Raw genomic sequence first — 13,966 nt, 5'->3', positions numbered from 1 at the left:
TCTCTCTCTCTCTCTCTCTCTCTCTCTCTCTCTCTCTCTCTCTCTCTCTCTGTGTGTGTGTGTGTGTGTGTGTGTGTGTCTGAAGCAGGAGAAAGCAGCTAGCTGACCTTGTGGTCTCTGCCCATTAGACACAGCATGGCAGTTACCACTAGATCCATAAAAAGGCATTTCATTGAAGATAGCCACAGTGACCAGGCAAATATGTCATTACAGATGGCCTCTCCTAATATAGTGCCTCTAACAGTTTTTACATCCATCAGAATCATTTGGAAAGCTCTTTGTAACACATAGATGGCCTGGGCCCACTCCTGGCTTTTCCAGTTCAATATCTCTGTGTTTACATTTCTCCTTTGATAGCTTGCAGAGTACCTTCCTGTATCAAAGATGTTAGTATACAGAGGTGAGGGCTCTAGGTAGCCACCAGCTTGACTTCTTTATGGTTGAATGCTGGTTTCTCTGCCCCTATATCTTGTTGCGATCTGGACATGGCACTGTAATGCTTATTCTAAGTGTCTCCTGTTTCAAGTTTGTATAAACATTGCTTCCCATTTATTCTCTGACTTGTCAATAAAGGCTAACCAGCCAATGGCTGGGCAGAAGAGAGAATAGGGCAGAACTTCTGCCAGACAAGGGAGGGGGAGAGGGAAAGGGAGGGAGAGAGGGAAGAAGAGAAGAAGGGAGAGGGGGGTGGGGGATGAGAATTGGCCATGAGGAAGGAGTCAGGGAGACATCATGGGAGAACATACCTGAAGCCCAGAAAGCCAGACCGATACTAAAATGCAAGTATCTCAGGAATTTTGGCTGGGAGATAACCAGATTAGCTTAGAGAATTAGAATAAATCAATGACTGCCCAGGTATTGTGCAATAAAGCTTGATTATATAATTCTAGTAGATTCTGTCTCATCTAGGATAGCTGGGGATAGAGAAATACTGCCACTTTTAAAATTCCTTTTACAATGACTGTTGCAGGAATAACCATTGTTAAGCTTGTTTCTCTGGTAAGATGAAGCATCCCTTTGTTTTATGCCCAAGAGTGGTTATAGCTGGATCTGGATGGATTGATTCTTAACTTTCTGAGGAATAACTATACTGATTTCCATAGTAGCTGTACAAATTCTCATTCCCACCAGCAATGGAGGGTGTTCCTCTTACCCCCCCCAGACTCTCCAGCATGAGATGCCATTTGTTTCATTGATCTTAGCCATTCTGACAGATGTAACATGAAACTCAGAGTAGTTTTGAGATAGCTGAGGATACTGAACATTTCTTTCTGCTGTGCTCTTCAGTTACTAATATGAGATTTCTCCAATTTTTTTTTATGTAGACACAGTACTATGAACTTGCCTCTCAGAATCACTTTCATTGTGTCCATTAATTTTGGATTTGTTGTGTTTTCAGTTTTATTAAATTCTAGAAAGTTTTTAATTTCTTTCTTAATTTTTGTCTTGACCCATTTTTTTTGCTCAGTAGTGAGTTGTCCAGTTTGTTGTTTCTGTTGTTAATAGCCAGCTTTCATCTCTGGTTTTCAGATAGGATGCAAGATGTTATTCCAGTCTTCTTGTATCTGTTATATTTGGTTTGTGTCCAAGTATGTGGTCAGTTTTGGAGGAAGTTCCATGAAATCCTGAGAAGAAGGTGTATTCTCTTATATTTGGATGGAATGTTCTGTAAATATCTGTTTATAATACTGGTTTATATCATCATTAGCTTCAGCATCTGTCTGTTTAGTGTTTGTCTGGATTACTTGTCGGTTAAAGTTGGGTATTGAAGTCTCCTGTTGTCAATGTGTGAGGGTCAGTTTGTAATTTAAGCTTTAGTAGTGTTATTTTACTCGTTTACTCGTTTGAGCTTCCTTGTGTTTGGGGCTTAGATGTTAAGAATTACAATGTCCTCTTGGTAGATTTTTCTTTAGAAGCCTAAGTTCTTTCCTATTTCTTCTGATTAGTTTTGGTTTTAAGTCAGATATTAAAATGACTATACCAGCTTGCCTCGGGTCAGTCTACTTGGAATAACTTTTTCTATCTTTTTACCCTAAAGTGATGTTAATACTTGAAAGTAAGGTGTGTTCCTGGGATGAAGCAGAAGGATGGACGATTTTTCGTTCATCGTGTTAGTCTATGGTTTTTTAATTGGGGAATTGAGACCATTGATGTTGAGAGATATCAGTGGGAGATCTCGGTGTTTGTTGATTCCTGTTATTTTATTTTGGGGTGTGTGTGTGTGTGTGTGTGTGTGTGTGTGTGTGTTTGCTGGTCTGTGCATGGTTAATCTCTTTAGGATTTGTAGATAGATATTGTTTAACTTTGGTTTTATTGTGGAATGTCTTATTTTCTCCATCTTTTGTGATTGAAAATTTCACTGAGTATATTATTCTGGGTTACCATCTGCGATTCTGTAGAACATGTGTCCAGGTCCTTCTGGCTTTCAGAGTCTCCATTGAGAAGTCAGGTGTTATTCTAATAGGTCTGACTTTATGTGTTACTTGGTCTCTTTTCCTTGCAGCTTTTAATATTTTTTCTTTGTTTGTATGTTTTAGTGTTTTATTATTATGTGTCAATTGGAATTTCTTTTCCGGACTAGTCTATTTGGTGTTCTGTATGCTTTTTATACCTTGATAAGCACCTCCATTTTAGATTAGGGACATTTTCTTCTATGATTTTGTTGAAAATATTTTCTGGTTTTTTGATCTGGGTTTCTCCACTTCTTCTATTCCTATTATTATTAGATTTGGTTTTTTCATAGTGTCTCTGATTTTTCTGGATGCTTTGTACATGGATTTTTGCTTTGTTTTGGTTTTTAGATTTCACATTTTCTTTGGCTGAGGTTTCCATTTCTTTTCTCCTGTGTTAATGCCTGAAATTCTCTCTTCTAGTTCTTGTACTCTGTTGGTGAGGCTTGCCTCTGAGTTCCTCTTTGAATTCCTAAAGTTTTCATTTCCAGATTTTCCTCAGTTTGGGTAGGGTTTTGTTTAGTTTTGTTTATTGACTTTCTAATTTAAGGTCTTGAACTGTTTTTATTTATTCCATTTTATTGTTTGTGTTTTCATAGATTTCTTTAAGGGATTCATTCATTTCCTCCTTAAGGACCTCTGTCATAGTCATCAAGGCTATTTTAAGGTCTTCGTCTTGTGCTTCAGCTATGCTGCAATTCAGGGGGTCTATTGTGGTGAAGTCACTGAGCGCTGGTGGAGACATTGTCCTGGATGGTTTTGATTGTATTTTTATGCTGATGTCCAGGCATCTGGGTTTGAAGTGATTGTAATTCTGGGTGCTGGTCTCTGGTCTTGTCTTTGTTGGGTGGGTGTTTTGTTTCTTAGTTTCTCTTGCCTGGTCTGGCTCTTAGGAGACTATGGTGGCTATGTGTTGCCTGGTAAGGAATTATTCTGGTGATGTTGATAGGTGTGGCCACAGGAAGTTCAGGACAAAATGTGTATCTAGGTTTTGGGAGCTCACACTTAGGAATGGGGATGGGCTAGAGAGGATCTGAGGGGGTCTACAGGAGGGAGGAAAGCAGAGTGTTCCACCAAGATCTCCTTAGTTCCCTGTGAATGAGTGCAGGGAGTGAGAATTGGACATAACAGGCAGTCTGCCTCAGAGCTGGGGATGAGACTGGGGAATTAGATTTAGAAAAGACCAGGAAGTGTGGAGATCTGAAGCTTGCCTACCTCCTTTGCTGGCCTGTTTGCTTCTCTGGCAGGCTTGGCTGGTGGGTTCTAGAAAAGAAACCTACTGGGAGCCTACTGGGGTTGGGTGTTGGGATAAGAAGAGGAAAGAAATGTTGGAAGAGAGGGTCTGTGTGATTCCCTAGAGATGGGGGCAGTGGATAGGGTGGGAGGAGAGGCTGCGGCAGGTGGTCTGATACAGAGCGTGAAATGAGACTAGAGCATTAGGATCACAGGAAGAAAGAGGTGGAGATCTGCATTTAGCCTACCTTTTCCCCTGGCTGGCATCCCACTTTCTAAATTCTAATGCATACAGCTGTGACCAACAGCTCTGGAAGTTGTACCTAACTGCCCTGCCTTCAAACACCACACATTTCGGTCTCTACTATTTATTAGGAAGATGTAGAATATTTTATCTTCTAAAATAGTAAGAAAAAACAAATAGGAAGTTGACCTTTTATATCATGCTTAAGGAATTGTTTTAAGGGATTTCTGACTTTCTCATGTCTCCTTAGTGACCGATCCAAGTTCTGAACCGCATTTCAGTGCCAACGAGGCTCTCATGGAAAATGTTTGCGTGTCTGTGCTGGGTCAGTTCATGGAGTTTGCTTGTGCTGTGGAGTGGTTGTAAATGAAGGAGGAAAGGAAGCTGCTTTTTTCTTAGCCAGAGAGGTAGAGTATCCATACACAGAGGAGAGGCCTGGGCTGTGCGGGCCACCTTTCCTGCAGTTGGTAGGATATACTTTGAAGGAAAGAAGAAAATGTCTTGTTGTAAGAAAAATGATGCCCTAAGAATAAACCATCTGTTCTCCTGTCTGGTGATTGTGGTTAAGGAGAGCAGCTGCTATCTGTTTCCTCCCCAACTGGAGTTGTTCCATCTCTGATGCTGGAAGCCACTGTAAACAATGAGACCTTTTTCTAAACATTTTCCGTTGTCTTCCCTGTTTCAGGCCGCACATCAGTCCATGGAACTGGCTTTATAGAAGGACTATTTTATTGTGATTTTTTTTTTGTCTTCTGGAAAGAGTCTTAGAGAAGGGAACAAGTCTGGTGTGTGTGAGGTGGAACATGGCAGCCACTAAGAGCAGGAGAAATAACTTCTGAGGTATAGGAGCTATGTGGCTTTTAGTAGCGCTGAGAGACTTTAGCCTTTTGATGGCTCTAGTTCAGGAAAGTTGAAGGTCAGATAGGATAGTGACATCTGGACACTAAGAAACCTAAAGGGTTTGGCAACTGATTCCACTCTTAATATTTCTTTTCTCAATAAATAAAAGGCTCTTTTTATCAAGTTACTCTCAGCCTGATTAGGCTAACACACTTAGTAACACTTAATTGCTTGCCCATAGACTACATGATCTATGGTTGAAGGATTAGGGCACTGTACAAGTTCAGGAGAAGCCGAAGAGCAATGAGGCAGCCAGGGCTCCTTGGCCAATGACTGTCTCATTGATCCTTTAGAAAGGGTTCGAAGTCATGTGGTTGGTTTTTTTTTTTTAATTTCCCTAATATGCAAATTGCATAACAGATTAGGTAATTTTGACAGATTAGGTGATTTAGCCCTCACAGGGCTGCTCCAACACGAACAGAAGAATCTTGGTGCATGCCTATGATACCTATAGTGGCGAGGACAAGGCAGGAAGGTCATGAGTTCTGGACTAGCCTGAGCTTCATAGGAGGCCCAATTTTAAATAATGTGAAAACTGTTGCCACTTTAAGCAAAGTGAATAAGATTTTAACTCCCTTCCATTTGTTTACTCTTAATAAGTATTTATGCTAGTAAATAGAAAAGCGAAGAAAACATGAAACAAATTTACAGTCTTTGATGCCATTTAACAGATGTTCCGAGAGAAGGCTCGAGTATAACTGTGCCCTAGAGGAATTTATCAAGAGTGGTAGCCCATAGAAGCAGAAGGTACAAAGGAGAAGAGATTGATGAAAAACAGCAAGCTATCTTTGAAGACGCCCCAGGTGCTTGCTATAGTTAAATAACTATAAAACCAAAGCCAAAGATTTCAATTAAAAAATAAAAACACAAAACACAGAGCCACTCCTTCCAAAATACAAGCAGACCCAGCTTCCCAAAGCCACCTGTAATGAAATTCCCAAGCAAGTGCTTTGTTTGTTTGTTTGGTTGGTGGGGTAGGTGATTGTCATGTTCAAGCTTGGGTGATAATCACCTTTAGTCTACATTGTAGACTCTACAGAGTAGCAATAAGTCCCAATCTGAGCTATGCAACATACTGTCATGGAAACCAATCTTTATCCCTTACCCAACCCCTCTGTGCTTCTGTTGGTGTGGCTAGAGAAATGGACACATCGTATCCATAAGGTTTTTGTATGAATGAAATGTACATTGCTTGGACCATTATCCTTACCTTAGTAACCGCTTGCCTTCATCGATGGAATAGTTCAGATAGTTCAATCTGTGAAATGAATAAGATCAGAGAGGTTTAAAAGAGCCAGACTACAGGGATCCTCTGTGCTGCTTACTGTTTGAAGTGCAATCTCATAGTTGCACAAGCCTCTTTCTTCTTTCACCTGCCTGGAATCATGCTAACCCCATGTGACTCAGTATAAAAAGTGTGGGAGGGTCCTGTGATAAAGATTTCTAGTATATTGCAGTTTGCCATTGCTTGACAAAATACTGGAGGTAACCAACAGAAAATGAGGACGTTTGTGTGGGCTTATTTTTTCAGAGTTTGTACTATGTAATCAAGTTGCCTCCACTGCTTTTGGGGGACTGGAGTTCACGTAGTACATTATGGGAGAAGCCTCGCAGAGGCTTGTTCCCTGACATCCAGAAAACAAAAGAGGAAAAGAAGGCTTCAAAGTCACGTATTCTAGGGCATACTTCCAATAATCTCATTGGGTCTGCTTCTAAAATATTCCACCGCCTCCCGTGTGCTAACTAGCTTTCTATAAGCTTGAGCTAGAGTCATTTGGGAAGAGTGAACCTCAATTTAAAAAAATGCCCCACCATGACCAGATTGTCTTGTGGGCAAGCCACTGGTGCCTTTTCTTGATTGATGATTGATGTGCTGGGGTAAACTTACGGTGGGCAGTGCCACTATTGAAGCCATGCTGTAAGAAGGTGGGCTAAGCAAGCCGTAAAGACCGTTCCAATAAGCAGCACTCTTCCATGGCCTCTGCGTCAGTTCTTGCCACCAGGTTCCTACCTTGAGTTCTGTCCCTGTCTTCCTTACATGATGGACCAACCACAAGCTGTAAGATGAAATAAACCTCTCTACCTCAACTTGCTTTTGGTCATGGTGTTTTACAACAGCAATAGAAAACCTAAGACAGCCCAATATTGCTAGGCTGGAGAACAAACATTTAACAGACTGTCACTTAAGGAAAGATTCCATGTCCAAATTTGAAATATTGAATAATTTGATACTGAAGCAATAGTGAAAGGAAAGATAAAATAAAAGAGATCTTCTGTTTCCCTATAGGAAAATTAAGAAGGCATTATGAATAACTGCAATCTTAATTCATAGCTTTATTTCATTTTCTTCTCTTTTTTAATAAGGCTGCTGTGGTACCGTCTGCCCAAACCCTTAAAATTACTGACTTCAGCTTCAGTGACTTTGAGCTGTCTGATTTGGAAACAGCGCTGTGTACAATTCGGATGTTCACTGATCTCAACCTTGTGCAGAACTTCCAGATGAAACATGAGGTAGGAAGGCAGTGGGGTGTGTGTGTGTGTGTGTGTGTGTGTGTGTACATGTGTGTACTCATGTGTGTATAAGACAGAGAATTGGATCTGACCACCAACATATAATGGGGGTTTTCAGTTTTACTGACTAGCATATTATTGCCTAAGGTAAACCATCAGTCATTAAAGATACATCTTTTTGATTCCTGCCATGTATCAGGCACCAGGTTGAAGAATGCATGAGGATCTTACTCAAAGCAATGGCAATAGTGCAAAATCAGGTAGCAGGAGATTCAGGGTAGGACACGGGTCAAGGGGGAGGGTGGCCAGAGAAGCAACTGGAAAGATGAGCAGTGGAACACATAGACTGGTAAGCCATCAAAGAGCACTGTCCTGGCTGTCCTGGCACCAGGGGTGACTCACTTAAGAGTTCAAAGCAGGGAAGTAATGTCATTGCCAGGGTTATAACTAACAATGCAGAATGGACCAGGGCCAAAGGTGCCTGTTGTAGGGCCAGACTCCTCAAACAACGTCATCTGTGGAGCAGAAATAAGAGCCAGTCTCCAAATATAGATTTCCTATCTAAACATTTACAGGTCTTCAAGGTTTTCATTACTTAGCCTTCCATTAATTAATTCGTATGGTGAAAAGTTACTCAGTGTTCTGTGTGATTCCAAAGATGAGTTGACCATGCTCTCAGAGACCTCATGGTATGGAAAGAAAACTAAGGATGAATATTACTAAGGTTAGTAAGGTGTTGTTTGTGTTCTTAGAGACCCCAATCTAATTATGTTTTTAAATTTAACCAAAGTTTATATTACTTTTTTTTTTAGATGAAAACCAAAAATATAAATAGGCTAATGATAACACCCAGAGCTCTTGTCTGGGTGTTAGTTAAGGGATATCATGTTCAATTATTCCAACAAGCTCTTGTGAATAAGTCCCATTCACAGGTGAAGAACCCAAACCAGCATGCAGTAGAAATGTCAGGGATGTCAATCATAGCTCTCTTGATCAGCACAAATTCACTCTGGCCGTTTATCTCGGACGCCTCAGTTTCCACACCTCTTAGAGTAAATGATGTTGTTACCCTGTGGGAGTCCGTGTGAGTTATCTATGCATCTGTACATTACATGTTTGTGTATATTACGTGTGCTTGTACTATTCCTCTTAATCCACAGATATTGAGAGTGCATCAATTATTCCACCTTTAGACAAAATTTGACTAAATCACCATCAAATTTCTCCACTTTACAAGATAGGACTCACTTTCAAAGTCTGCTCCGTGGGGTTCAGAGGTTAAGAGCACTGACTGCTCTTCCAGAGGTCCTGAGTTCAGTTCCCAGCAACCACATGGTGGCTCACAACTATCTGTAATGGGATCCAGTGCCCTCTTCTAGTGTGTCTGAAGATAGTGATAGTGTAGTCACATACATAAAATACATAAATCTTAAAAAGAAGAAGGAGAAGAAGAAGAGGGAGAGGAAGAGGGAGAAAGAGAGGGAGAAGAAATTTGCTCCATGAATGTGGTAAGTTCACATCTGGAGTTAGAAGCCCTACACTACATGTGGATCACAGTTTTACTTAATACCTTGATCAAATCCATGTGTTCCTGGAGTGTCCACATCTGTAACTAACAATGACTCTACTCCAATGGCTTGGCTAGAACACAGGAATGCGATTTTTTTTTGTGACACTCTTTGTTGATTTTGCTTGGCTGATAGGTAGGTAGCATTTGAGGACTGAGTAATGCAGATTCTCACTCAGTTTCTCTAGCAATCATTTCCTTGAATTCTTACCCATAGGAAAAATACTCCTCACCAACTTTTCTTTTCTTTTTTTTTTTATTTAACCTCTATCTGAATGTAAAAGAAACAAACATAGATAATGTCAGTGTCTCTCAAAGAAACACATGAGTAAAGTAGCCAGGCAAGACAATTTCTTTTTGCAAAAAAGTGGAGATGCAGACTAGGCCATATACCATACCAGGGCAAGGAGTGCACTAGGTATTATTCTAATGCAGATGCTGACTGTGTATTTTCCCCACTGGCCATTCTGGCTTCACTGTCTTTGGGACTGGTTGGTTTTAAAAGGGTCAGGAAAGGGATGGGCCGCTCCTTGACACAGGAACAGGAGCCCCTTTGGATAAACAAAAGCTTTACCAGGTGGATGAGATTAATAGATTTGCAGAAAAGTTGAACAAGATGGGGGGGAGTGGGATTAAAAGATTTTAATTCCTTTACATAAACCTTTAACAAGGTGAAAGACTTTTATGGAATATGGGCGCTCCATGGGCTAAATAACTTAAATGAAAACAAAACCAAACCGTATTTGTTTACATTTATTCTGGGCAACGTCAACCTGGGCGTTAGGATTATTATGGTTAAATTTCCTGCCCTACTATCTGGTCTTCTCCTTTATTTCAGGTTTTATTGTCAATATAATTTTAGATGGAGAAAAATAAAATTCCTTGCTAGAGGGGATGCCCCTACCAAGACGACTCACACTGAACAACAAATCTTCAGTATTAATTTATGCTGACGGCAGCCATGGCCTGTTACTGACCTCTGAAACCTTCCATGGCCTGTTACTGACCTCTGAAACCTTCCACTTTATTAAGACAACACTTGTTGATTGTATTTCCACTTCTGTCCTTTCTGTCTCTGTCCCCTGAGCTGCCCTTGCTTGCTATACCTCTGTCACTGTCACTGGGGAACAGGTCCTTTCTTCAATTTCTTAGTCACATAGAAAATGAATTTTTAAACGGACTCAGAAACTTGAGGATCCTTTTACTGGAGTTTGAGAGAAATCGCAGGGACGGTAATTTGTGGATCTCAGCACTGCCAGGAACAGAGGGAGAGAGACCTCAGTCAGGCTTTGTGAGGGGGAGATCCAGAGCCCACACAGGCTCAGCAAGTCTGTGAGCAGCTATTGGAGTTGGGGGTTTTCAGAAAAAGAAAAATGCCCAGTGACAGGGCAAGCAGCTTTAGGGTTTGGGTCAGTTTGGTTTGGAAAGAGGAGATAGGAAGAGGGGAAATGTTATCCTCCTTGGATTAGAAGTAGGCAGGCGTAGCAGTGAGTTTGTGATCACTGCATGGTGACAATGACTTCTGGGGTCCGTGAGTCTCCTCCTTTCTTAACTTGTGCCTAGGTCCTTCATCTTCCCCTCCTGGCAGTAACTGTACCCTTGAGACTGTCTTTAAGACTGTCCCTTGTCACAGGCAGTCTTTGGCCTTCCTCAAGGAGTATTATCAACTACCAACCAAGCCTCTTCACTGAGAGTTAACCTGAACTGTGTTTCAGAGCCTAAGCAGGAGCTATTGCAACAGTTCTCCCTCCCCCAGAGACTCAGGAGATGGGGTGCAATGTGCTGTGACAAGAGGGGCCCATCCTCAAAAAGCTCCAAGCCTCATACGTTTTATCAAATTCCTAAATAAATTCCTAAATTTATTTCAATTGCAGGGTATGTATACATAATTCAATAGCAACACCTTTACATTTTTGAACTAGTGAAAGATGTTTGCAGGCACCGAATTTGCAGTTTTCCTGATTATTTTTCTTGCTGCTTTAATTAATCACAAATAGTTTTCTACATGATGCCAATTCGTCCTCTCAAAACACATCAAAGTAAAACTTGTGGCTTTCTTTTAAAATCCTCCTGCTGTGGCTGATCTGTTATCTTCGCACTGTTTGACTGTTCAGAAATGTCCAGAGTAAGGAGACTAGTCCTGAGATGTCCAGGCTCAGGGAGAACACACCCACTGTGGGCACACAAATGTACTTACGCTAGGGCAGCTCCCAGGGCCCAAAGCTCAGAGATCCCAAGGTTCTTTGGGGTGGAATTCCCTGTGAACTGAACCGAGAACTATAAGAAAAGGTCTTCTGGAGAAAAGGGATCATGCCAAGTCCCCTGTGATTGAGCAGTTTCTATCAACAGGGGGGAGGTTCCCACTCAGCCCCCAGAGCCAATCAGTCACAAGGATGGACACTTGCCATTCTTTTCCCGTGTATTTTTACCAATCCCAAGGCGATGCTCTTTGAGTTTTCGATATCCCCACGGACACACTCAAAGAAAGTGCATGCTTGCTTCTACAAAAACGTAGTAAATCATTGAGATTTTTAAGAGAAGCAGACTGATAACACAAGCAGAATCACCATGCTCAGATCATGAGTCCCTGAGGGTTTTATTTAATATTCCCCTTAGAAGTTAAATTAAATCCAACTTGGAAGACTTGCTTGGGCAATTTTGCCTTTTTCCCACTTCCCATGTTTTAAAATAATTTTTTTCCTTATGTGTCCCAGGAGATTTATACAGTATCTTCAAATTTTGATTTCTTGCTAGCCAGGCATCAAGTGCATCAGGCAGAACCTACACTATAAAGATCTAATGAAGAAGGCATTAATATCTGTAATTCTAGTTTGTCCTGAAACTTGAGCTAGATATGTCAGTCCCAGCCCAGCTTAGATCTTTGGACTAAATACCTTCACAAGTGCACAACACGAGAACATGAGAGAACTCATTCCCTGACATCCATGCACATATGACTCTGGATTCTAACAATGACAGGGAAGTATTTTTTTTATAAAGGTAGTTGGTGTCCTACCTATGACAAAATACCTGTCTTTGAGATGTTACCTATTATTATCTAACTTAACTAGGTCTGCTTGGTAGGTTTTTGTTGCAATGGCAATATTTTAATTCTGGCCCCACCCCTAATGAACAACCACCAATCACAGGTTGCCTGTTTGAGAGTTGGTTTATTTCTCTGTAAAATGATCAGAATGGTCATCTGTGCCTCCCTCATGTTTGTAGGGATTGAACTTGAACACTGCAGGGTACCTGGAACTTAGAAAACGTGTGACTAACTTGGCCATTACTTTCTCTTCTTACGCTCACTTCTTACAGGTTCTCTGCAGATGGATTTTAAGTGTTAAGAAGAATTATCGGAAGAACGTTGCCTACCACAATTGGAGACATGCCTTTAACACGGCACAATGCATGTTTGCTGCCCTGAAAGCAGGCAAGATTCAGGTACTTCACGGAGCCACTCAGATTCCTGCTCAGTGGAACCGACAGTGTATCTTTTCAAATTATTATAGTGATCGAATAATTTACCAAATAATGACTCAATTAGCACAGCACAATAGTTGGCCACTAACTTTCTTTGATTTGTAATAAATGTTACTTAGTAAAATCCCCTAACGTCATGTTACATTTTAGTAATCCTTGGGCAAATAAATATTTCCATCAGAGGAAGACCGTGAAAGAAAAACATTACATGTCTCATCTCACGGTCAACTGCTCCATGGTAGAATTAACTCAAGAACCACCAAATGCCATCATAGATGAGCTCACTGCCCTTCAGACTCTGTGTGGAGGGCTGTCGCTTCTATTAATGCTATTTCAGACAGGGTTTGTTTCACGTGCCTTGATCAGAGCCAAAGTAAAAGGAAGATCAGTGTAGAAAACACACAAAATATCCATTTCCAACCACATCCTATTCTATCTCTGTCCTTAGAGTCCATCTTCAGAGGGAACTGACTAGTCATTCTAAGTAGGCTATCCTAGGCGTCTACTACATAATTCAAATTCAGAGACTCCCAGTTTCAAGCATAAATTTAAAAAATATTATTCTCTGTCAAATATCCTCCTTTCATAGGTTATACATTTTAAGTGGCTGGTTTTTAAAGAAATGACTAGGCTTGGGTTCGCCTTAGTGATCAAACACTGGAATACCATGTGTAAAGCCTTGGGTTTGATTGCAGAACCATTGTCTAAGAAGCCATACAAAATAACACAGCAGTTATTTTACCGTATAGGAAATTTTCTAAGGAAAGGGTAAGCTTCCCTTGGGTTGGCCATGAGTCTTAGGATTTTACCACTACAAAAAGCCGCCTGTGCTTCTTGTGATGAAGAACAAGATGACCGTCTTACACATGCTCCAGAGCTGACGGCGCTGGGCATTTCCATAGGCTAGAGGAGTCTGGCCGTTTAACTTGTGTTTCATATACTGTGTCACTGACGACCGGCATAGTACTGTGAATGATATAAATGACAAGCACTCAAACATAACTGATACATAGCCTAGAAACATGTTATGCAAGGTTTGAAAGCCATTTTTTTCCAGTAATTCCATTTCTACTATTTTATTTAATAGTCATGTTGTTTCAGTTACTTAGCAGTATAGCAGCAGATCATAGGGAGCAAAACAAAAGAAAAAATATTAAAGTGTGTTGCAATCATTCCACATACGTAAACATAAGATTCATGACATTAACTATGGGTGCATAGAGTGTTCTTTTTCTTTTTTTACTTAAAAAATTATGTAGTGTCAGTATGTGCTGATGTGTGTATATATCATGGCACAGGTGTAGAGGTCAGAGGACAACCTCAGGAGATGGGTATGTCCTGCCTCTGTCTGTTACCAGACCTGAACCCCTGTTACCAAGCTTGTCTATATAGCAAGCACTTTTATCCTCTGAGTCAGCTTACTGTTCCCAGATTATTCATTTTTGAAGCATTTCAATTCTTTCTGTTGTTCCGTGACATTCATAGTAGCTCATTGTGAATGACAACATGAACGGTCACCTGCAGAGTAGAATGTCTGGAGAGCGCTCTGAGACCACACACAAGTACAGGAAGGAATCC

General features: G+C 40.8%; 1 protein-coding gene across 1 annotated transcript in view; it reads left to right on the top strand.

The window, feature by feature from the left end:
• The window catches only part of Pde5a (phosphodiesterase 5A), a 129,893-nt gene that overhangs the window by 86,068 nt on the left and 29,859 nt on the right, over nucleotides 1–13,966 (top strand). Inside the window, exons 12-13 of the mRNA XM_028760384.1 lie at nucleotides 7,192–7,338; nucleotides 12,224–12,349. Of these exons, the coding sequence (XP_028616217.1) occupies nucleotides 7,192–7,338; nucleotides 12,224–12,349 (273 nt within the window). The remainder of the gene's footprint in view (nucleotides 1–7,191; nucleotides 7,339–12,223; nucleotides 12,350–13,966) is intronic.

The sequence above is a fragment of the Grammomys surdaster genome, unplaced genomic scaffold (assembly GCF_004785775.1).
Source record: "Grammomys surdaster isolate TR1022 unplaced genomic scaffold, NIH_TR_1.0 126531, whole genome shotgun sequence".
Lineage (NCBI taxonomy): Eukaryota > Metazoa > Chordata > Mammalia > Rodentia > Muridae > Grammomys > Grammomys surdaster.
Note: the sequence above shows the minus strand (reverse complement) of the source record. Positions and strands in the feature narration are given on the sequence as shown.